Here is a 25,336-nt window from a genome sequence, read left to right on the forward strand (position 1 = left end):
TCCGCTACCACGGACCACAACGGAATTCGGAATCCATATCGGGATCCTCCGCTAACCGGAAGCTGAACTTTAGACGCCGAACTTAAAACAGAAGTTCGCTCATCTCTACCCTTGATACATTATCACATTGCCTTGGAAATACACATCTGATGTTTCTTTAATCCACTGGAAATACATCTCACATTATATACAGTAACAGCTTACATTCATGCGGTCGTATATGGTTGGGTGCAATACAAAAACAGTAATTTCACATCTATTGTTCTACTTAACAACAAGACAAGAACTTCAGAGCCCGGCAGTAATGAAGAAATCAAATGGAATTGTAGAAAGCCCCAGCTGGACTGTAATTGTCTGATAAGCGGAAAACAATAGCTTCATAGTACTAACGACATTACATAAAATGATAGCCTACTTCCAACAATCGCTCTGGTGACCGCACTCGATGACAGATATAGCTACTGCTATTTTGATTGGCTTAAAGAGGACCTGGCACCACAAAAAACAGTACAATCTGAAAGCAGTATGTTATAGAGCAGGACAAGCAGGGCAGATTGATATATATATTTGTGGGAAAAGATTCTGTAAAAAGCGCAATTTATACATTTATATTTTTGCAGTCCTGAGAAAAGCTATCGGTACAGGGAGGAGGTGTTAGCAGTGATTGATCTCTATATGCACAATTATACACACACTGCTATCAGTCACTAACACCTCCCTCCTGTACCAATGCTGTTCTCAGGAGGTAGAAAAAGCTGAGATATAAATTGCAGGTTTTACTGAATCTTTTCCCACAAAAATATACAGTGTCATGCAAAAGGTTGGGCACTCCTGGTCAAACTTACTGTTACTGTGAACAGTTAAGCAAGTTGAAGAAGAAATAATCTAAAAAAGGAATAAAGTCAAAGATGACACATTCCCTTTGTATTTTAAGCAAAAACATATTTTTTATTTTCATCTTTTATATGTTCAACATAACAAAAAAGGAAAAGGGCTAAAAGCAAAACTTTGGGCACCCTGCATGGTTAGTACCTAGTAGCACACCCTTTGGTAAGTATCAGCTTGTAAACACTTGTTTGAAGGATTTTCATCCATTCTTCCTTGCAAAAGTCTTCCAGTTCTGTGAGACTCACGGGGCCGTCTTGCATGCTCTGCTCTTTTGAGGTCTATCCTCAGATTTTCAATGATGTTCAGATCAAGGGACTGTGAGGGCCATGGTAAAACCTTTAGCTTGCGTGTATTGAGATAGTCTACTGTGGATTTTGAGGTGTGTTTAGGGTCATTATCCATTTTCAATTTCAGCTTTTTTACAGTTGGTGTTATGTTTGCTTCCAGAATTTGCTGGAATTTCATTGAGTCCATTCTTGCCTCTATCCGTGAAATGTTCCCAGTGCCATTGGCTGCAACACAACCTCAAAGAATGACTGATCCACCTTCATGCTTAATGGTAGGAGAGGTGTTCTTTTCATGACATTCTGTGGCTTTCTCCCCCCCCCCCCCGAAACATACTTTTGCTCATTGTGGCCAAAGAGTTCTATTTTAACCTCATCGATCCACAGCACTTGTCTCCAAAATGCATCCAGCTTGTTTGATGTTCTTTTGAAAACTTCTGACATTTTGTGTTGAGTATGCACGAGAGGTTTTTTACTGATGACTCTTCCATAACGGCCATATTTGTGCAGGAGTTGCTAAACACTAGAACAATGTACCACAACTCCAGAGTCTGCTTAATCTTCCTAAAGGTCTTTTGCCATTCAAGGGGGGTTTCTGATTTGCCTTTCTTGCAATCCTGCGAGCAGCTGTCTCTGAAATTTTTCTTGGTTTTCCAGACCTTCTCTTGACCTCCAGTTCTCCTGGTAACGACTATTACTGAATTATTTTTTGAACTGAGGAAATGTCAACCTGAAAACGCTTTGCAACCGTCTTTTAGCCTCCTGCTTTGTGGGCCTCAAGAAGAACCCTATGGCTGCTGTTTTCTGGGACAAAGTTAGAGGATTATGGGTTTTTATAAAGCTTTGAAATTTGCATGACCTGGTATTTCCTAAGGATTATGGTGAACAAGCCTTAACCTTAACAGGCTATTTAAGGTCTGAGACCTCAGTCAAAGTTGTCTGAGCACTCAAATCTCTTTGGGTTCCCATACTTTTGCAAGGTACTACTTTCCTTTTTTCACTCTAAAATTGTACAAAACCAATATAATACATTGATATTTCTTAAAACGTTAGTGAGTTTCATCTTTACTTTATGCCTTCTGGAGACAACTTGCTTAACTGTTCATAGTAACAGTAATTTTGACTAGGCGTACCCACACTTTTGCACTTTTGCATGCCACTGTATATCAATCTGCTCGGCTTCTTCAGCTCTATAACATGCTGCTTTCAGATTGCATTGCATTTTGTGGTGACAGGTCATCTTTAATGCAAACAGTAAAAACACATTACAGGAATACAACAAAACGCGTTAAAGCGACCATCCTGGTGCAGCTGGTGTCAAAATAACGCTGGCTACATCTGTATGTACATGGTATTGGAAATACTAAATTGTATAGCATTTAATCCTTTACAATATAGGCTATTCTGAAATCATACAGTAGGGCCAATTAAATTAATGTGAGCATTGGCACACCCCTTTTATCAGGCCACGCCCACTAAAATATCAAAAGAGGGCCAACTGCCATGTGGTGCCTTGGCTGCCCAAGGCACTCCGGGCTGCGTCTAATTACATCCAATCACATGGTACATGGAAGGCTGTTTCTAAGAGAAATTTGTGCCCAGGTCTCTCCTTTTTCCGAGAGCCACCCAGACATTCCAGGAGAGTTGGCAAGTATGAGTTACCTATAAAAGGCCCATAGGCACTGCATGTGTCGCCATCGGATGCGTCTGCAAGACAACATACTCTTTTCTGAAAGCAATGCAATAATATTTTATTGCTATACTGTACTTTGCTGTAATAAAACCAGAGGCACAAATACAATAGGAGCCTAAAGTTTGGTTCACAGCCCAATACAATGCATTAGGTTCTGCTATCCCTCCCTAATATATTAGTGTAGAGGATGCAGCACACAAGTTGTGCCTTTTTGTTAGTGTATGGACTGTGATGTGCATCATTGTACAATAACTCCCGCTGTGCACAGCCCAGGCCTGACAACCACTTGTGAAAGAAACTAGAAACATCACTCACAAAAGTTCAGTTCACATATTAATGGAAGAGCTTTACGGTTTTGCAAATATATGAATCTGACTCAAATGTAAGGCAATGAATAAACCAAAATTAAAGAGGACCTTTCAGTTTTTTTTGTTTGTTTAGATAAATACCTTTCCTTGCGGGGTACCACCCTGCCTGTTTTTTTCAAATATCGCTCCTACGGCCCGCTGTGCCCCCCTGTATTTTTCCCGCTCAGTATGTAAATACGGAGCATCAGTACAGAGAGGAGGAGACGCCAGGGTTTCTCAATGGGCGTCTCCTTCTCCCTAGCTGTGCCGCGATCCAATCACAGTGGAGAGCGTCACAGCCAGGAAGAAGGTGATCTTTTTTTTCCCACAAGGAAAGGTATTTATCTAAACGAAAAAAAAAACATGAAAGGTCCTCTTTAAAGCAAATCGACTATGTTTACCTCTGGACGACCAGGGATCGGGCTATATCATCAACAATAGACCAAACCTCAGGACAGGCCATCAATTTAAGATTGGTGTAGATCCAGCTTTGGTGTGTAGACTGAGACAGAGTCAGCAGAGTCATCTCATTATCATTACAGGAGTAGGGAATTTAACGATAGACAACACCTCTATTGTGCTGCCAGAGGTCTAGATAATGCAGTTTAGCAACACTATGGGGAGTCATTTATTAAGACGGGCATTTTAGACAATGTCTTAATAACCTTGTGCGCTGGTGGTGGATTTGCTGAAGTTATGAAGAGGTGCCAGCCTCTACATAATTTCGGCACATTCACCGCCGATCTAAATCTACGCTAGCATCCTTGCTGGCTTAAATTTAGACAGTTTTCTATGCCTAAAAAATGTCCATGCCACTCTCCCTTCTTTAGGCCTGGTGCGAGCAGGGAAAAGTTGCAGATTACAGCGCAAAAAAAGTAGGAGAAATTTTGTTAGTAACTGACCCCCTATGTTCACAGACCAGGCTTTGCAAACAGCTCCCCGTCCACTCCCTGGTCATTTCCTTAAAACCATATTAGACACTTTTCAGTTCATTTTCTTCCATTAATTGCTGTTGCCATGAAGAGTAAAGGCCGATTACACGGGAAAAGAGACCAGACGATTGTCGGGAGGGAAGCATTCCCTCCTGTCAATAGCCTGCTCGCTAGAGGAAGAGAACGTTGCTATTAAATGCAGCGCTCTCCTCCTCAGTATAGGGATGAGTGATCACTATTGCATCGCCCGTCCTCATACTGTCTTATTGTTTGCCGGCCGCAGAGCGCCTATTACATGCCGTGATCTGCTGCCGGCAAACCTGGATTTTTTACCATGTTAACATATCCTGATTACCCTCATTCATCGGGTAATCTGCGGCAGATGATCACTAAGGAATATTCATATGGACGCTCGTTAGCGATTATCTTAACAATAATCTGGCCGTGTAATAGAGCCTTAAAGAGGACCTTTCATTACGATAAAAAATCTAAACTAAGTATGCTGACATGGAGAGTGGCGCCTAGGGATCTCCCTCCACTTACTATTATCCCTGGGCGCCGCTCCGCTCTCCCGGTATAGGCTCCGGTATCTTCAGATTTTCTGCTCAACTGGGAGGAGCCTGCTCTTGTTCTCCTGGGCGTCTCCTTCTCCCAGGCTGTAGCGCTGGCCAATCGCAGCGCTCAGCTCATAGCCTGAGAGGTTTTTTTCTCCCAGGCTATGAGCTGAGCACTGCGATTGGCCAGCACTCCAGCCTGGGAGAAGGAGACGCCCAGGAGAACAAGGGCAGACTCCTCCCAGTTGAGCCGAAAATCTGAAGATACCGGAGCCTATACCGGGAGAACGGAGCGGCGCCCAGGGATAATAGTAACTGCAGGGAGATCCCTGGGCATCGCTCTCCATGTCAGCATACTTAGTTTATATTTTTTATTGTAATGAAAGGTCCTCTTTAAGTCAGAGAATGTAAAATTCCGATTGAAGGGATAAAATAAAGATACACAGAAGTCTAGAGATGATAAGAGTGGAGTAGCGAAGAAGGAGCTGTGCTGACCAAAGGTTGTATTTAGGCAGGTATCTGAAGATTAGGTTAGCCAATGGATGGACAGACCATAAGTCAAGCAGCAGAGTTTAGTAGTACATCTGAATGTTGGTAGAGCACAGAAACTTGAAATAGTTTCTTGAACTTTAGCTTCAAAAGTATTCAATAAATAATTAATCCCTAAACTCTGCACCATCATATTTTGGGATGGTTGCCAAAATCTCCAGTAGACCATTCAGGATTGACCGTCACACTAAGTAATTACTGTATTGTGGAAATTTGAATTACTAGCAAGTGTGGAGTTTCGTTCTGGTAGACAGGATTAGCGGACGCAGTACAGAGGCAACAACAAGTTCTTTGGATCAAACAGTTCAGTGTTTTATTCACAATCATATCATTATTCATAATCAAAACAAAAAGTCACTTTGCGGTGTTGGTGGTAATTCACACCATGTGGTAATTCTGCCTCAAAGAGTCCTTGCTGATAGCAGCACCAACAGGTAGCAAGCCTTCATCCAGACACAAGGCTCCCAGATCCCAACACAGAGACATGGATTCTGAGCCCAGCTGCCTATTTAAGGACAGCCAGGTGCTGCCAAAACCCGGACCGGCACTTAAAATCCGGTCCGGTATTTGACCTCATCTGGCTGTAAATCAGCCCAGCAGCACATGCTGGGAGGAAAATACCTGTTTTCCCAGAAAAAAACTCTCACTGTGTCACACAAGATAGAGGAAACTCAGCAAATGTTGCAGAAAAAATAAGTGCTGAGAATATTGAAGTAAGTGAGAGGTCAATATATCTAATTTAAGTCATTTTGCTCTAAGTAACAGACGTGTCACCAGATAAAACTAAAGTTATAAATCCACTGCACTCTGACTGTGCATATCCATTACAAGTTATTTCATCACTTTGATATGAGGGAATCAGCTAGCTTTTAGCACCAGTCTAGCTCAGTGAAGACATAATGGGTGCACAGCTGTTTACAGCACACCTTTTAGGGAAATCTTCTGGGTAAATCTTCTTAATAAAAGAGAAACATTAAAATACGAACAACTTGAATAACATAAATGTGCCTATACAGGTGGAGACAAGGACTATGTATACAGATTTCTCCTTCCTATTCTTTCCTCTTGGCTTACCATATCCCAAGGTGCATAGTGTGAGGTGACCAACTTTTTTTTTTTTTTATATGTTTTGGTGATAATGTGTCACAAGATGTCTATCCTATATGGGTCTATGTGTGGACTAGTGATGGACGAACATCTGCCGGGACAGTTCGCAAACGCGATCAAATGTTTGCAAACCGCAAGTTTGCGGCGGGTCCCATTCATTTTAATGGCAGGCGAACCTGAAAAACCTTCAGCTCATATTTGCAGCTAAGAAATAATTACTAGAAGTGCACAAATAGTCCCACAACATGGACAGTGACATACCAGATGTATTATTCGAATTTGTGATCTCCATTTATTTTTTCAATGCGAAATATTGGCAATATAATTTTCACGTACGCGCATGCGCAAATGCACTATACAGTACCCAAATGCACTATAAAGAAAGTATATTGGTATATAACACCCCGCTTCAATCAGTTTTTTGGGGGACGACTGGTATATCACACCAGTAGAAATTATTTGTTCCAATAACGCTTGTCCCTCTATATACCTGCAGTATCGCAGCAGAACCGCACACAACTGCCGCACAATACAAATGCACTATAATATATTTTCTAACATAGAAATTATATTATAACATTGTACAAGGAAGGCAATCCATTAGAATATACATAAAGATAAAACATAACCTTTAATAATTTTACTATGAGGGTCTATTCACACGTCCGTAAGTGTTTTGCGGATCCGCAAAACACGGACACCGGCAAAGTGCATTCTGCAATTTGTGGACCGCACATCACCGGTACTAAAATAGAAAATGCCTAATCTGCATTCTGCAATTGCCGACAAGAATAGGACATGTTCTATTTTTTTTGCGAAACTGAAGAACGGATGCGGAAGTGCGGATCCACAAATGCGGATGCGGACAGCACATTCCGGCCCCATTGAAAATTAATGGGTCTGCACCCGTTCCGCAAAAATTGCGCAACGGATGTGGACCCATTTTGTGGACGTGTGAATGGAAAAGATATCCCTCAAAATGAAAATAAATGAAATTATTAAAGTTAACCAAAAAGCATAGATGTGGTAGGCAACAACAAGTGCTCGGCGGCACTAAATCAGAAACCATATGTCCAATCCGGGGGGTCCCAGTGCACATTCATGAATCCCGGAGGGAAAGCAAAAAACATCTATCCCTGGGCTAGATGATGATGTGGTATTGAAGGACAGGGTGGGCAAAGAACTGTCCCTGATATTGCCCTACAGGGGGGGGTGCTATTCTGGCCCTGATAGCCTAACCACAGACCACCCGCCCTGATAAGAGCGACCCCATCCAGAACCTTACCCTATATAAAAATAGTGCTTAAAATGACTTTTGTGGCCCTATTAGCTAGCGTTTGGTGTCCCTAACAGCCTGTCCACACAGCAACCTCTCCCTACACTGGCAAAACACTGAATGTAAAATGGCAGCCAGATCGGGTTTATTTATAAGGTAGGGGATATGTCCATGTGCTGAAACGTCTCAATTGGCTGTCCTGTACCACCTGATGGATGTGTCATGGGTCAAAGTTCTTCACAATGTAAAAGAATATGGCGGGCGCAAATTTCTCCATATGTTCGGCGAATCGCGAACACGCAAAGTTCGCCGCGAAACGACCGCCAGGCGAACCGCAAGGCCATCTCTAGTGTGGACACCCAGTGGTTGTTCTGGAAATTGCAGCCTGTCAAGGGTTTGGCTAGCATGTTGTGATAGTGTATAGAATTTTTTCATAAAAGATTGTCCTTAACCAAATTTGAGCTACGGTTAGGGTGGAAACATCTGTATTATGACACTGAACTGCACCAAAAAAAGGTATGTTGAGGCATACTACCCATATGTACCCTCTAACTGTTATAGGCCATTCATTTGCTCCACTTTTCACTAATAGTGTAACCTTCTAAAAATAGTTTTCTGGCTTTTCTGCTAATCAGCTGTTTGAAGAGACTGTGGAGAAAGATGTAGGTCCATAAGAAAACGTTTGTAAAAAATGTTAAGCAAAAATTTGTAAATAATCTGTTCCCCTCTAGGTACTCTCTGTTACATCGGCGGCCTGTGTTCGTCACTGCCCCGCTACTTCTATTAGGAAAATTACTAATTGAACTACTACTACTACTACTTCCATTTTTGTCACCACTACTCCCCTCCTCTCCTTGTTCAGTTGCATAGTTACTTCCAATTGCTAATCAGCTTCCACTATAAATGTTGGACTGACCTCTCAATTCTTCCTTACCTTAGATTTCTAGTTTACCAATGAAGGTGTGCTATTCTGTCTACCCGTGTACCTAACTTCTGCCTGTTAACCGACTCTGTTACTGCAATGTCTGCCCTGACCTTGACCTGTCTACTGTACTGACCTTGGATTAGTTTCCCGCAATTGTAAGAACTCTGCCTGCCCTGACCTCTGCCTGTTTACCAACATATTGCCTGACCCCTTGGTGCTTCAGACTGGTGTCTCTGACCCCTGTGGGTCAGCTGCCAAGTACATTGGGACTATTCTAATTGGTAGCGCTCTGGTGGGTCCCCTGCAGTGAAGGCCAGATCCCTCTATAGGAGTTAAAAGGTGAAAACCAGACAGAGCATTGGCTTTGCTAGCACTAAAACAGGCCTCTGCCAGTACAACCACATAATATATTACTAGATAATCACATTATTTGCATTCTAAATGTGAATTGCACCATTAACGGGGCAGAGCTGTAATCCACATCTGAAATGTAGCTATGTCATACAATTACCAGACTACAATTATTTCCTCACTAACATCTCCACAAGTTCTGCAATTTCCAGCCATAAGTCATTAACGGCAGCAGAAGTAATTACTTTTTTTTTTTTTTTCAAAGGGCTCGTTGTGAGCGTGCTCAAAACTACCGACCCTTATAATCACATTGCTCGCCAAAGGAAACAGTTAATATTTTAGAATTTCATTCCCTCGATGATTCTATTTAAGGAGCCATATGAGGAATCTTCTCTCCCAAGGCTCCCAGCCATCCGGCAAAGACAAACAGACTTCTCTAACGCTGGTTTCTTAGCAACTGGTCTAAACTGAAGTAGAAGACGGAAACCCACCCAATGTCGTACACCTCTAACGATGAGCTGCACAATGTATTTATGACAGTTCTGCTGCTGCATGCAAGGGCTGCATAGCCATTCATGGTACAACATGGACTGCAAGGCCTGAAGTGGTGTTCAGAGGTAGCATTAGGTGTGGCATGATTTGGGTGGGAGGCTTCAGCAAATATGAGGGCATGACCGCACGTTAATTTGAACTTGCTGCGGCCCCTACAGCCCTGTGGTACTCGACCTCAACGTAGCCACATAGCAACTGCGGAACGACCAAGTCGTGTGGTAATAACCTAAGTCACATTGGTGGTAGCAATCAGTAGTAGCAAATTTCTTCTTGAAACTTCCCAGTGGTACTACAAGTGACCCCAAGCAAGGGTTGCGAAAATCCCTAACTGTTAGAAGGGTCCCATTTGAATACGCTTTTCAGAAAGGTTGCCACTCTTGGGACTACTTCCACCCCAGAAATCATTAGTAATCTGTGGGGAAACTATGAGGTGTAGGTGGCCCTAGACATTAGATGTTTAGGGGCCGCAGCAAGTTCAAATTAACGTGCGGTCATGCCCTCAAATTTGCTGAAGCCTCCCACCCAAATCATGCCACACCTATTAGATGTAATACTTTTTATGGGTTCACCCCTGTAACTTAGCATTATCTAATAGGTTGCATGGAAATAGGTTTTCAAAACTTACACCACCCTTTAAATGAGAGGAAAACCGAACAATGTCACAAACATTTGAATTGTCATTTATAAAACTGCGTTACTGTTGTGATCTGAATGGGCTTGGGCTCTGATTTCTCCGCACTCTTATGTAACGAGTTACAGTCAGAGAATGGCCACGTTGCCAGGAAAAATAAAGCTTAGATGGAGAAGGTGGGTGTAAGAATAGCTGGGCTGAAATGCTGTCCAAAAAGGATGGAATCTGCCCAATGCTCTTTTTTACATTCTGCCTGCATTGAAATGTGGATGAAAAAAATGAGAAAATATTTCTGATAGTACAGTATTTTTCCCATGAAAAATATTCTACGTTTCTCGAACCAGCACCTGGATCTTAATGTTTTTGGACAGGATGCCCCACGAAAAAGTAGCCCACCTCAAGCGATAGTATGACAAGATGAACGAGCAAGAGGACTGTTTTCTTTTAATTACCCACAAGTCACAAAAGATGCTGAAAGTGGCCCCCGTTCATGTGTATCAATCTTTGGGCACGTCGGATTATGTTGGCTGATACGGCTTGTGATGCTGCCGATAGTCTTTGTGATGTTTTCCTTGAGTTCCTCCAGGGAATGTGGATTGTTAACGGACACTTTCTCTTTTAAATTTCCCCACAGATAAATGTGGACTAGGGTTGCACCGGGCATTGAATTTTCGCTATCCAATCGATACTTTTGTACCCAGATCGATACGATACCGGGATTTGCCACTTTCCAATTCTAGGCTGCGCCGACCTGGGCACGCCCCATGTTCTCCTCAGCAGAACAGTGGACAAGGAGGGAGCTCCCCCTCCCTCCTTCCCCACTGTGAGGCACCTGCCGCTGGACACCAATGAGAATTTAATACTGAGGCGGAAGGGAGGGGCCGTGACCACTGCGCCACCAATGAATATAATTTACCCATAAATACAAATGTAGGCTGCGGGTGAAAATGTCTTTCACCCTTTTACATGGGACATATGCAATGACCCACTGGTTCACTGCTAAAGGGATAATACTATGGTCCACACTTTAAAAAGCTGTTAAAAAATTTACCAAAATGATCTGGGCACTCACTGTGTATCCCAAAAGGCTATGTAAGGGTAGGAAATAGGTCTTAGACATGCTGGCCCTGCCCCCGTAGTTTATAGCGAGTCTGCTAGTGAACAAGCTAGAGACAAGACCTGTTTGTTGTATGCTGCTGAAAAATAGACCAAGACAGAAGTTATCCAAGAAAACACCATTCCTGAGAGTGAAATTTGCCAGAAAAGCAACTTTACTATGTTTTATTCTCTATGGGAAGGAAGCATTCAATATTTGCAGAAGGTTGAGGATCAATTTAAGGCCGAGCTTGGAAGGTAATGCATGCCTATGGCTTTACACTTTATAGCACGTGGTGAGGGTTAATTGTTTCTGGCAACCCCCACACTGCCGAAACGTACTCGTCATCCGATCTGGGACTGCATCCCAAGTATATTGAGAGAGATTGCGAACCTCTGGTCAATTTGGGGAAATTGATAGTACCTGTAGAAAGAGACTCAGGGAGAACCATCAATACAGCTACCTCCTATATACAGCCTTTGGGAAAACCACCCTGTGAAATACCTGAGAACTGTGCCTATTGATTGCATTTGTACTGCAACCCCCATCATATATTCAGTTAAGAGAGACTTGATTTCTTACAACCAAGTGGGCCTGGTCATTGCCTCCAGCTTCCGCTGGCCCTCTGCCTGCCCTCTAACACCAAGGGCACACCAGCTACCACCAGGAAGGAGACCCAAAAAATTTAGGGTGTGCCCAGAGGAGAAGAAGGGGTGCTCCCCTCCCATCACTACACAGCCAGGGGAGCGCCAGGGTGAGGAATGCCACTATTCCTATTCTCCCTGCTCTCGCCCCCCACATACATGGCACTGTCTGCAGTGCCAGCAGGACCCGGTTTCGAAGCAATGAAATAATGGTAACAGCAGGTGACAGGCCCTTGTGTAGTTTTCTGAACATACAAGCAGAGATGAAGGGCAAAAATTAAAAATTCTCCTGTCTCTTCACCCACTGGATTTTATTACGACTGATTACATCCTCTTACGGACCCCTCCGAAAGCTTTCACCGGCAGATATTAAGCACACTGTATGGCTTGGTTTCCAAGAGCAGAATGACGCATTGCAGACACTAGGACAGGAATCCTTTGGGACTGCATATGAAATACTGAACATAGGGGGATCATACAGCACCAGGAATCCCCTCTTATCCTTACAAGGCTTTGACTATTTCCAGCTCATATCAATTTTCAAAACCATTTGTACATTTTGACAAATGTAAGAGCTGGGGAAAGCAAATGGGATTATGTGGCTTTAAAGGGAAGCTAATTAGTTGATACCTATTAAATTGGCAAGGAGCTAATCCAAACATGCAGATGTGCTATCAAATCCCGTGTAATACCGAGCCGCATAAAACAACGAATTTAATGCCAGCACATGTTTACATACTAGAGGAAATCAGTCAGGCGAGGTATCGGTGTCATCACTTTGCTGCCTGCTGTCATCTCAGGATTAGAGGATGACTTGCAGTCTCCTAGTTAATACAGGTTGGTGTACAAAAAAACATCAATCAGTGTACGCTTCACAGACAGGGCCGGCCTGGCCATGGACCCTTCAAGGAAATTTCCCGGTGGGCCGATGCCCAGGAGCTCGCCAGTGCCCTCCTCGTGGCCACCGGCCGGGTACCTAACAATCTGATTCTCTCATGATTAATTAATGCTAGGAACATCAGGTATTTATGCACCTGACTAGTAGCCCCAGATGCCCTCCTGAATTCAACTATATCACCGTCTTCAAGATAGTGTCAATTTGGAAACGCTTGTCCTTCTGTCAGTTTGGAACCACCTACAACATGGGGCCACTTTAAGGCTTTTTCCAGGGCCACCTTACATTCCCAGTCCACCCCTGTTCTCAGGCCATAAAAAGGGACATTTTTTAAGGATTTAAAGGAACTTAACTAGTTATGGCCTATCCGCAGGATAGGTCATAAATATAGATCAGTGAGGGTCCGACTTCCAGCACCCCCGATGTTCAGCTGTTTGAAGGAGCCTCGGAACGGAACAACTCTGACAAGAGACAAATGATGGCTAGGCGACTGGGTCAAAACATCTCCAAAATGGTAGGTCTTGTGGGGTGTTCCCGGTATGGTTAGTGTCATGAAAGCACTCATGATGACCACCGGAGATAGGCAGTGAGAAGGGTTGAGCAAACCCGAACTTCGAAGTTTGGGTTCGTACCGAACTTTGCGAGTTTGGGTACCCGGACCTGAACCCGGACTTTCTCACTGAAGTTTGTGTTCGGGGGATTTTATTATTTTCCGTTATAACGGAAAATAATAGCATTCTTAAGAAAGAATGCTAAATAAAATAGCCATTGAGGGATTAAAAATAATAATAAAAACTCACCTCATCCACTTGATCACACAGCCGGTATCCTCTTCTTTCTGCAGCACCTGCAAAAGTATGTCTTTGGAGTGTTGGAGGAAACCGGAGAACCCGGAGGAAACCCACGCAAACACGGGGAGAACATACAAACTCCATTGCAGATGTTGTCCTTGGTTGGATTCCAACCTAGGACCCCGCGCTGCAAGCCACCAGTGCTAACCACTGAGCCACCGTGCGGCCCAGAAAGTGCAGCTATTGATGGTCACCACAGCATCCATATACAGCTTCTGGGGCAGTATATTGTGGTATTTAGTTCTGCTGGCAGGGGAGGACTGGGAACATAAAGAGGCCCTGGGAAAAAAACTGAAAGGGGCCCCATGTTGTAGGCGAGTCCAAATTGACAGATGGCGGGGGCAACATAGGTAAGAAGGAACAACACAAGCCACAAGTAGGCAGGGACAACAGAAGTAGGTGGGGCCAGCAATACCATAGTGCAGCACAGAATACCGCCCTATCACCAGCTGAATTCAGGAGGGCACCTGCGGATGCTGGCCAGATGCATACGTAAGTACCTGATGCACCTATCATTAAAGGGGTTGTCTCACTTCAGCAAATAGCATTTATTATGTTGAGGATGTTAATACAAGGCACTCACTAATGTATTGTGATTGTCCATATTGCTTCCTTTGCTGGCTGGATTCATTTTTCTATCACATTACACACTGCCCATTTCCATGGTTACGACCACACTGCAATCCATCCGTGGTGGCCATGCTTTCACACTACAGGAAAAAAAAAAAATTGGTCCTGGCGGTTTTTGCTATAGTGTGCAAGCATGACGGATGGATTGCAGGGTAGTCGTAACCATTGAAACGAGCAGTGTATAATGTGATGGAAAAATGATTCCAGCCAGCAAAGGAAGCAATATGGACAATCACAATACATTAGTAAGTGGCTTGTATTAACTTCTTCTACGTAATAAATAACACTTGCTGAAGTGAGACAACCTCTTTAACCACCTCCGGACCGCCTAACGCAGGATCGCGTTCCGGAGGTGGCAGCCCTGCGCAGAGTCACGCATATATGCGTCATCTCGCGAGACGCGAGATTTCCTGTGAACGCGCGCACACAGGCGCGCGCGCTCACAGGAACGGAAGGTAAGAGAGTTGATCTCCAGCCTGCCAGCGGCGATCGTTCGCTGGCAGGCTGGAGATGTGTTTTTTTTTAACCCCTAACAGGTATATTAGACGCTGTTTTGATAACAGCGTCTAATATACCTGCTACCTGGTTCTCTGGTGGTCCCCTTTGTTTGGATCGACCACCAGAGGACACAGGTAGCTCAGTAAAGTCCCACCAAGCACCACTACACTACACTACACCCCCCCCCCGTCACTTATTAACCCCTTATTAGCCCCTGATCACCCCTGATCACCCCATATAGACTCCCTGATCACCCCCCTGTCATTGATCAACCCCCTGTAAAGCTCCATTCAGACGTCCGCATGATTTTTACGGATCCACTGATAGATGGATCGGATCCGCAAAGCGCATCCGGACGTCTGAATGAAGCCTTACAGGGGCGTGATCAATGACTGTGGTGATCACCCCATATAGACTCCCTGATCACCCCCCTGTCATTGATTACACCCCTGTCATTGATTACCCCCCTGTAAAGCTCCATTCAGACGTCCGCATGATTTTTACGGATCCACTGATAGATGGATCGGATCCGCAAAACGCATCCGGACGTCTGAATGAAGCCTTACAGGGGCGTGATCAATGACTGTGGTGATCACCCCATATAGACTCCCTGATCACCCCCCTGTAAAGCTCCATTCAGATGTCCGCATGATTTTTACGGATGCACTGATAGATGGATCCGATCCGCAAAACGCATCCGGACGTCTGAATGAAGCCTTACAGGGGCATGATCAATGACTGTGGTGATCACCCCATATAGACTCCCTGATCACCCCCCTGTAAAGCTCCATTCAGATGTCCGCATGATTTTTACGGATGCACTGATAGATGGATCCGATCCGCAAAACGCATCCGGACGTCTGAATGAAGCCTTACAGGGGCGTGATCAATGACTGTGGTGATCACCCCATATAGACTCCCTGATCACCCCCCTGTCATTGATTACCCCCCTGTAAAGCTCCATTCAGACGTCCGCATGATTTTTACGGATCCACTGATAGATGGATCGGATCCGCAAAACGCATCCGGACGTCTGAATGAAGCCTTACAGGGGCATGATCAATGACTGTGGTGATCACCCCATATAGACTCCCTGATCACCCCCCTGTCATTGATTACCCCCCTGTCATTGATTACCCCCCTGTAAAGCTCCATTCAGATGTCCGCATGATTTTTACGGATGCACTGATAGATGGATCGGATCCGTAAAACGCATACGGACGTCTGAATGAAGCCTTACACGGGCGTGATCAATGACTGGTTATCACCCCATATAGACTCCCTGATCAACCCCCTGTCATTGATCACCCCCCTGTCATTGATCACCCCTCTGTAAGGCTCCATTCAGACATTTTTTTGGCCCAAGTTAGCGGAATTTTTTTTTTTTTTTCTTACAAAGTCTCATATTCCACTAACTTGTGTCAAAAAATAAAATCTCACATGAACTCACCATAACCCTCACGGAATCCAAATGCGTAAAATTTTTTAGACATTTATATTCCAGACTTCTTCTCACGCTTTAGGGCCCCTAGAATGCCAGGGCAGTATAAATACCCCACATGTGACCCCATTTCGGAAAGAAGACACCCCCAGGTATTCCGTGAGGGGCATATTGAGTCCATGAAAGATTGAAATTTTTGTCCCAAGTTAGCGGAACGGGAGACTTTGTGAGAAAAAAATTAAAAATATCAATTTCCGCTAACTTGTGCCAAAAAAAAAAAAATTTCTATGAACTCGCCATGCCCCTCATTGAATACCTTGGGGTGTCTTCTTTCCAAAATGGGGTCACATGTGGGGTATTTATACTGCCCTGGCATTCTAGGGGCCCCAAAGCGTGAGAAGAAGTCTGGTGTCCAAATGTCTAAAAATGCCCTCCTAAAAGGAATTTGGGCACCTTTGCGCATCTAGGCTGCAAAAAAGTGTCACACATCTGGTATCGCTGTACTCAGGAGAAGTTGAGGAATGTGTTTTGGGGTGTCATTTTACATATACCCATGCTGGGTGAGAGAAATATCTTGGTCAAATGCCAACTTTGTATAAAAAAATGGGAAAAGTTGTCTTTTGCCAAGATATTTCTCTCACCCAGCAAGGGTATATGTAAAATGACACCCCAAAACACATTCCCCAACTTCTCCTGAATACGGCGATACCAGATGTGTGACACTTTTTTGCAGCCTAGGTGGGCAAAGGGGCCCATATTCCAAAGAGCACCTTTAGGATTTCACAGGTCATTTACCTACTTACCACACATTAGGGCCCCTGGAAAATGCCAGGGCAGTATAACTACCCCACAAGTGACCCCATTTTGGAAAGAAGACACCCCAAGGTATTCCGTGAGGGGCATGGCGAGTTCCTAGAATTTCTAATTTTTTGTCACAAGTTAGTGGAAAATGCTGATTTTTTTTTTTTTTTTTTTTTTTTTCATACAAAGTCTCATATTCCACTAACTTGTGACAAAAAATAAAAACTTCCATGAACTCACTATGCCCATCAGCGAATACCTTGGGGTCTCTTCTTGGGGTCACTTGTGGGGTAGTTATACTGCCCTGGCATTCTAGGGGCCCAAATGTGTGGTAAGGAGTTTGAAATCAAATTCTGTAAAAAATGACCTGTGAAATCCGAAAGGTGCTCTTTGGAATATGGGCCCCTTTGCCCACCTAGGCTGCAAAAAAGTGTCACACATCTGGTATCTCCGTACTCAGGAGAAGGTGGGGAATGTGTTTTGGGGTGTCATTTTACATATACCCATGCTGGGTGAGAGAAATATCTTGGCAAAAGACAACTTTTCCCATTTTTTTATACAAAGTTGGCATTTGACCAAGATATTTATCTCACCCAGCATGGGTATATGTAAAATGACACCCCAAAACACATTCCCCACCTTCTCCTGAGTACAGCAATACCAGATGTGTGACACTTTTTTGCAGCCTAGGTGGGCAAAGGGGCCCATATTCCAAAGAGCACCTTTCGGATTTCACAGGTCATTTTTTACAGAATTTGATTTCAAACTCCTTACCACACATTTGGGCCCCTAGAATGCCAGGGCAGTATAACTACCCCACAAGTGACCCCATTTTGGAAAGAAGAGACCCCAAGGTATTCGCTGATGGGCATAGTGAGTTCATGGAAGTTTTTATTTTTTGTCACAAGTTAGTGGAATATGAGACTTTGTATGAAAAAAAAATAAAAATAAAAATCATCATTTTCCACTAACTTGTGACAAAAAATAAAAAATTCTAGGAACTTGCCATGCCCCTCACGGAATACCTTGGGGTCTCTTCTTTCCAAAATGGGGTCACTTGTGGGGTAGTTATACTGCCCTGGCATTCTAGGGGCCCAAATGTGTGGTAAGGAGTTTGAAATCAAATTCTGTAAAAAATGACCTGTGAAATCCGAAAGGTACTCTTTTGAATATGGGCCCCTTTGCCCACCTAGGCTGCAAAAAAGTGTCACACATCTGGTATTGCCGTACTCAGGAGAAGGTGGGGAATGTGTTTTGGGGTGTCTTTTTACATATACCCATGCTGGGTGAGAGAAATATCTTGGCAAAAGACAACTTTTCCCATTTTTTTATACAAAGTTGGCATTTGACCAAGATATTTATCTCACCCAGCATGGGTATATGTAAAAAGACACCCCAAAACACATTCCTCAACTTCTCCTGAATACAGAGATACCAGATGTGTGACACTTTTTTGCAGCCTAGGTGGGCAAAGGGGCCCATATTCCAAAGAGCACCTTTCGGATTTCACAGGTCATTTTTTACAGAATTTGATTTCAAACTCCTTACCACACATTAGGGCCCCTAGAATGCCAGGGCAGTATAACTACCCCACAAGTGACCCCATTTTGGAAAGAAGAGACCCCAAGGTATTTCGTGATGGGCATAGTGAGTTCATAGAAGTTTTTATTTTTTGTCACAAGTTAGTGGAATATGAGACTTTGTAAGAAAAAAAAAAAAAAATCCTCATTTTCCGCTAACTTGTGACAAAAAATAAAAAGTTCTATGAACTCACTATGCCCATCAGCGAATACCTTAGGGTGTCTACTTTCCGAAATGGGGTCATTTGTGGGGTGTTTGTACTGTCTGGCCATTGTAGAACCTCAGGAAACATGACAGGTGCTCAGAAAGTCAGAGCTGCTTCAAAAAGCGGAAATTCACATTTTTGTACCATAGTTTGTAAACGCTATAACTTTTACCCAAACCATTTTTTTTTTTACCCAAACATTTTTTTTTTTATCAAAGACATGTAGAACTATAAATTTAGAGCAAAATTTCTATATGGATCTCGTTTTTTTTGCAAAATTTTACAACTGAAAGTGAAAAATGTCATTTATTTGCAAAAAAATCGTTAAATTTCGATTAATAACAAAAAAAGTAAAAATGTCAGCAGCAATGAAATACCACCAAATGAAAGCTCTATTAGTGAGAAGAAAAGGAGGTAAAATTCATTTGGGTGGTAAGTTGCATGACCGAGCAATAAACGGTGAAAGTAGTGTAGGTCAGAAGTGTAAAAAGTGGCCTGGTCTTTCAGGGTGTTTAAGCACTGGGGGCTGAAGTGGTTAAGTAATGCTGAGAGCAACAGGGTGTTATGTACCTGCCAGTGGCCCATGAGGAGGGCATGGGCCCACCAGGAAATTTCAATGTAGGGTCTATGGCCAGTCCGCACCTGTCTGCTGGGGCAGTATATTGTGCTGCACTGTGATGTTTAGTTCTGCTGGGGCAGTATTTTTGGGCTACACTATGATATTGTTGACCCCATCTACATGTGTTGGTACTGCCTACTTGTGTTGCCCCATCTTCGATCATTTGGGACCAGCCTACAACACTGGGGCCACTTTAAAGGGGTTGTCTCATCATAGACAATGGAGGCATATCGCTAGGATATGCCCCCATTGTCTTATAGATGTGGGTCCCACTGCTGGGACCCGCACCTATATAGAGAACGAAGCCCCGAAAGTGAAGAAGAGTGCACTGCGCATGCGCAGCCAGCCTCCATTCATTCATTTTCTATGGGGCCAACGAAAATAGCCGAGCGATATGCCCCCAATGATGAGACAACCCCTTTAAGGTCCTAGTCTATGATGAGACAACCCCTTTAAGGTCCCAGTCTGCCCCTGAAAGTGCAGATAAAGCTACAGATATTCCAAGTTATAGTATTGCAGGCAAATCCACAGGGGAGAGCACCTCAGCCTGCTCTCAAAACCCCCAATGACAACTAACTAGCCCATCTGGTCCGATGACACAAAACAGCTACTGTACCACAAGATGGAAGATGGAAAGATGAAAATAAAGAGCATTGTGGCTTGCTGCGTATGGGCCATGGAGCACACAATATTAGGCAGGTGGTTTTCATATTACAGCTGATCGGTGTATATTAGGCAGTATCCAGTCCTGTTCAGGTCATTGTCTAGTAGGGAAGCTATAGTCTTGACTGACATGAAATGTGGCTCCCAATTTTCTTCCAAAAATTGTATATATAACAATACAGCTTATTTTGCTATGCTGTCTACAATGCATGAAATGAAGGAGGCATTTGTGCAAGAGCGTCCGGATGGATTTATAGGGTCCCGTATTCTGCAGGGGCCACAGCGCTTCTACTGTTTTTCTGAACTGTCAATGCGAATCAGGGACATTTGGCAGCTATAGCCCCTTGTCCCACAATCTCATGGTTATCTGCTGGTTTTCATTGCCTTTTTGTCAAATCTGATGTGACGACTGTTGTAATCTTGACTCCAGGATAACATAATTTATGAGAACATGGGTGTAGTGGATTCCTGCGCAACTGTTATTTGTGGGGAGTTATCTCAACCCCACACTGGATGATATGACATCAGATGATTCATTGTGTCATGTTCAGCTAATGAGAGTGCAACAGGCCGGCACTTGGCAAAGTGACATCAAATAGCGATGGCGGTATTTTCAGATACAGCTCAGTTTCAGCTTTGTCTCAAATTTCACCCGCTAGGAAATACAAACTTCACATCAGCTGTGATGTAACCTCAGACATAAAAGTGATTTATTTTTATTTCTTCTGGGGAAAAACATTTAGGAATGCGGTTCCTGCAAATTTCAGCACACATATGCAGAGGCAGGGCGCACTCTTAGGATGTCTGAGAATATGCAAAAAGCTATGCATCTCCCATCTCGCTAGCGCCACCTTGTGGAATTGGCTTCTTATGAGTCAAAATGCAACTTTCCAACAAGCAGTCATTTTCACAAAGTGGCGTTAGTGAGATGGGTCTATTTCTTGGGCGATACTTCTTTGCATATTCTTTTCCCATGGAGCATTGGCAATAAGTCTTCATGCCATGGAGGAAGTGTCAGTACAGGACTGGTCTCTTTAAAGGGCATCTGTCAGCAGTTTTGTACCTATGACACTGACTGACCTGTTACTTGTACACTTGGCAGCTGAAGGCATCTGTGTTGGTCCCATGATCATATGTGTCCGCATTACTCATAAAATTAAAGTTTAAATATATGCAAATGAGCCTCAAGGAGCAACGAGGGCATTGCCATTACACCTAGAGGCTCTGCCCTCTCTGCATCTGCCGCTCTCTCTGCAGTAACAGGCGTAGCCACTGCAAAAAAGTACTGCGCTGAGCCTGGTGCACAATGAAAGGGATGCAGTACTTGGAAAACAATTTTAAATTAAACAACCTTTTCCTGACTATATCACTACAATCTGCCACAACTTACTGATCAGTGAGGGACCTTTGACGATCCATTGCACAAAATATCCACAGTACCGCTACCACTTCATGGACCGGCAAAAAAGTAAGCTCCATTATACTGAATAAGGCTACATATGTTGCATTCCGCTACACTTTAAAGAGGATATAAATTTATGTTCTCCCATGGTTCTGCTTCTAATCTGAATGCTGGGGGTGGGCTCTGGACAGAATCAGTCTCCTTCCACCTCTGGCGGATCATAATGTAGTCTCTTCTTACATCCCTTGCAGAAGGAGTCTTCTTACTTATGCTACTGCAAATGATCTGTTCCTTGCCTGACAAGCATGATTTCTATTGGGGGCCCTGCAGTGAACAAGGGGATCACTATGCAGAGACCATTGTTGTGGGTGAGTGACTGAGCATGTGTGACTAGTAGTCCTCAGCTCAGTGGCCAGACGTGCATTAATATACATTTTGAACACCAGGTGGCACCATACTGTGTAGGTAAATGTACTGTAATAACTTTATAACGATATGTAAAAGGAAAACATTGTTCATTCGTTATGAACATGACATTTAATGATTGGACAACCCTTAGACACACAGACACACACTTGGCCAGACCTGTAAAGGAAAGCTTACTTGCATGCTTCCAGAACTGGCTCTCAGGTCCTTCTCCTCCACCTCCTATGATGGTCTGTCGGGCTCCATAGCTGTAAACATCCGGTTTGACATCCCCAGCAGCCAATCAATTGGCTGCAGGGGATGTCAATTCAGATGTTTACAGCGAGGGAGCCCGGCGAAGCATCGCAGGCCTGGAGTAAGTGCGGGGAGCCAACTCAGGGAAGCAGGCAAGTAAGCTTCCCTTTACAGGACAGGCCATGTGGGGGGTTTGCCAACCCCCCCTCCCCATTCTTGCACAACCTCTTTAAAGCTGCGCCTTCACTGTTAAAGGGGATGTCTCACGCCGGCAAATAGCAGTGGTGGCTGTGCTTGCACACTATAGGAAAAAGCACCAGTGTATGTGAGCTCCCACGGTCCTGGCCACCAGAGATGCTGGCGCATTTTCTTATAGTGTGCAAGCGTGACCACCACTGATGGATTGCAGGGTGAATAACAATACATTAGTACGTGCCTTGTATTAACTTCCTCTATATAATAAATGCTATTTGCCGAAATGAGACAATCCCTTTAAGGCCTCGTTCACACTTCAGTGTTTGGTCAGTGATTTCCATCAGTGATTTGTGAGCCAAAACCCAAAGTGAAGCCACGGTATAACGGATAGATCTGCACCTGTTCTGTGGTTTTGACCCACACCTGGTTTTGGCTCAGAAATCACTGATGGAAATCACTGACCAAACACTGAAGTGTGAACGAGGCCTAAGGCCTCATGCACACGACCGTTGTGTGCATCCGCGGCCGTTGTTCCGTTTTCCATTTTTTTTGCGGAAAAATCGGAAAATGCACCGTTTGGCTTCCGCGTCCGTGATCCGTTTTTCCAGTCCGTGAAAAAAATATGACCTGTCCTATTTTTTTGACGGACAACGGTTCACGGACCCATTCAAGTCAATGGGTCAGTGAAAAATCACGGATGCACACAAGATAGTCATCCGCGTCCGTGATCCGTGTCCGTTTTTCCTATAATTTTCAATGCAAAATGGACTTCGTTTTTTTTTTTTCACTTTTCATGTCCGTGGATCCTCCAAAAATCAAGGAAGACCCACGGAAGAAAAAACGGTCACAGATCACGGAACAACGGAAATCCGTTTTGCGGACCGCAAAAAAAACCGGTCGTATGCATGAGGCCTAAGGCTGTATTAGACAGCCCGAATTAATAGGCGATTGTTGGGAAGGAAGCTTTCCTTCCCAGCAATTGTCTGCTCACTAGCGGAGGAGACCGCTGCTATTAAATAGTTATACCAACCCTCTTCCCTACACTGAATCCTTGTTTGCCGGCAGCAGGTCTTGATTGGACACCACGATCTGTCACCTGCAAACGATTATTTTTTTAACCTGTTAGGCTGGGTTCACACGAGCGGATGCCGTGCGTGGCATCCGCTCCGTGAAAGAGTGCCAAGACCCGATGCAGACTGCAGAGGCACGGAGCATTAACATGACTGATAATGCTCCGTGCCTCTCTGTGATCTCTTTACTACAAAATCACAGTGACAACTGTGATTTCGTAGTAAACAGATCACAGAGAGGCACGGAGCATTATCAGTCATGTTAATGCTCCGTGCCTCTGCAGTCTGCATCGGGTCTTGGCACTCTTTCACGGAGCGGATGCCACGCACGACATCCGCTCGTGTGAACCCAGCCTTAAAAGATTTGGATAGCCTAATGAATAAGCGTTTGTAATCGGCGACAGTATTACACTGCAAGATGATCGCTATCGAGTGTTACTACGTTACTACCCTCGTTGGCTATCATCTGCCGAAAAATCGTCAGGTGTAATACAGGCTTTAGTTTTGTTCAGTCCGAGTCAGAAAAAACATGAACAAAGTGTACAACTTTACCTTGCCACAAGATATCATGGATAACGCCAGCTGATACCAGAGATGAAATTCTCCAAATGCAAATTTCATGGCTCTCTCCAAACACTGACAGAGAAAGAGAAAAATATTAAACTCGGTCAATAATTCTGCCAGACACAAGTCAAACACCTCTCATTAACATTTGCTATATAATCAGCTAAAGTTAAAACCTAGTATCTGTATAAGGGCTCATGCACACGACAGTATTTTTTCACGGTCCACAAAACGGGGTTCCGTTGTTCCGTGATCCGTTTCTGTTTCCGTGTGTCTTCCTTGATTTTTGGAGGATCACCAGACATGAAAAGTGAAAAAAAAATCTAAGTCAAGTTTGCCTTGCAAATGATAGGAAAAAAACGGACACGGATCACGGACGCGGATGACAATCTTGGGTGCCTCCGTGTTTTTTCACGGACCCATTGACTTGAATGGGTCCGCGAACCGTTGTCTGTGAAAAAAATAGGACAGGTCATATTTTTTTGACGGACTGGAAACACGGATCACGGACGCGGATGACAAACGGTGCATTATCCGAGTTTTCAACGGACCCATTGAAAGTCAATCGGTCCGCAGAAAATCACGGAAAACGGAACACAACAACGGTCGTGTGCATGAGGCCTAAGGCTACATGCACACGAACGTTGCTCGTTTCCGTGTCCGTTCCATTTTTTTGCAGATAGCATGCGGACCCATTCATTTCAATACAACGTGTGCCGTCCGCATCAGTATGTCCGTTCCGTAGCCCCGAAAAAAAATAGAACATGTCCTATTCTTGTCCGTTTTAGGCAGTTACAATGGATCCGCAAAAAAAAAAAAAAAAACGAATGGCAGCTGTTTTTTTTTTGCGGATCCGCAATTTGAGGACAGCAAAACACATACGGTCGTGTGCATGTAGACTAATACACGGACTACAATTTGTAATGTTTTAACTTTTACTTTCATTTTTTTATTTCTTGTGCAGTGTGAGGAAAAAATATTCATTTCTGGAAACCATCAAGAAGCTGATTGAATTTCATATCCTTTCCCCGTGTCTTTAGTCGTATGCATAAGGGCTCCTGCACACAAACGTGTGCGCCCCATGGTCGTGCTGTGGCCTGCAATGCACGAACACCGACTCTGGGGAAGCCGCAGCGGATCGCGGACCCATTCACTTTAATGGGTCCGCGATCTGGCCGTTCCGCAAAACGATAGGACATGTTCTATCTTTTTGCGGAACGGAAGTACGGGACGAAACCCCACGGAAGCACTCAGTAGTGCTCCCATAGGGTTCCGCTCTGCACCATTCCGCATCTCCAGATTTGCGGACCCATTGAAGTGAATATGTCCGCATCCGTGATGCGGAATGCACACGGAACGGTGCCCGTATATTGCGGATCCGCAAATGCGGCCCGCAACACGGCAACGGGAAGCACACGTTCGTGTGCAGGAG

The 25,336-nt window shown here is 44.1% G+C and overlaps 1 protein-coding gene across 2 annotated transcripts in view; it reads right to left on the minus strand.

The window, feature by feature from the left end:
- Positions 1–25,336, minus strand: part of TTC7A (tetratricopeptide repeat domain 7A) — a 405,257-nt gene that overhangs the window by 234,784 nt on the left and 145,137 nt on the right. For both annotated transcript variants that reach the window (XM_040430310.1, XM_040430311.1), the window contains exon 10: positions 23,893–23,976. In XM_040430310.1, the coding sequence (XP_040286244.1) occupies positions 23,893–23,976 (84 nt within the window). The remainder of the gene's footprint in view (positions 1–23,892; positions 23,977–25,336) is intronic.

Source organism: Bufo bufo, chromosome 4, assembly GCF_905171765.1.
Source record: "Bufo bufo chromosome 4, aBufBuf1.1, whole genome shotgun sequence".
Classification (NCBI taxonomy): Eukaryota; Metazoa; Chordata; class Amphibia; order Anura; family Bufonidae; genus Bufo; species Bufo bufo.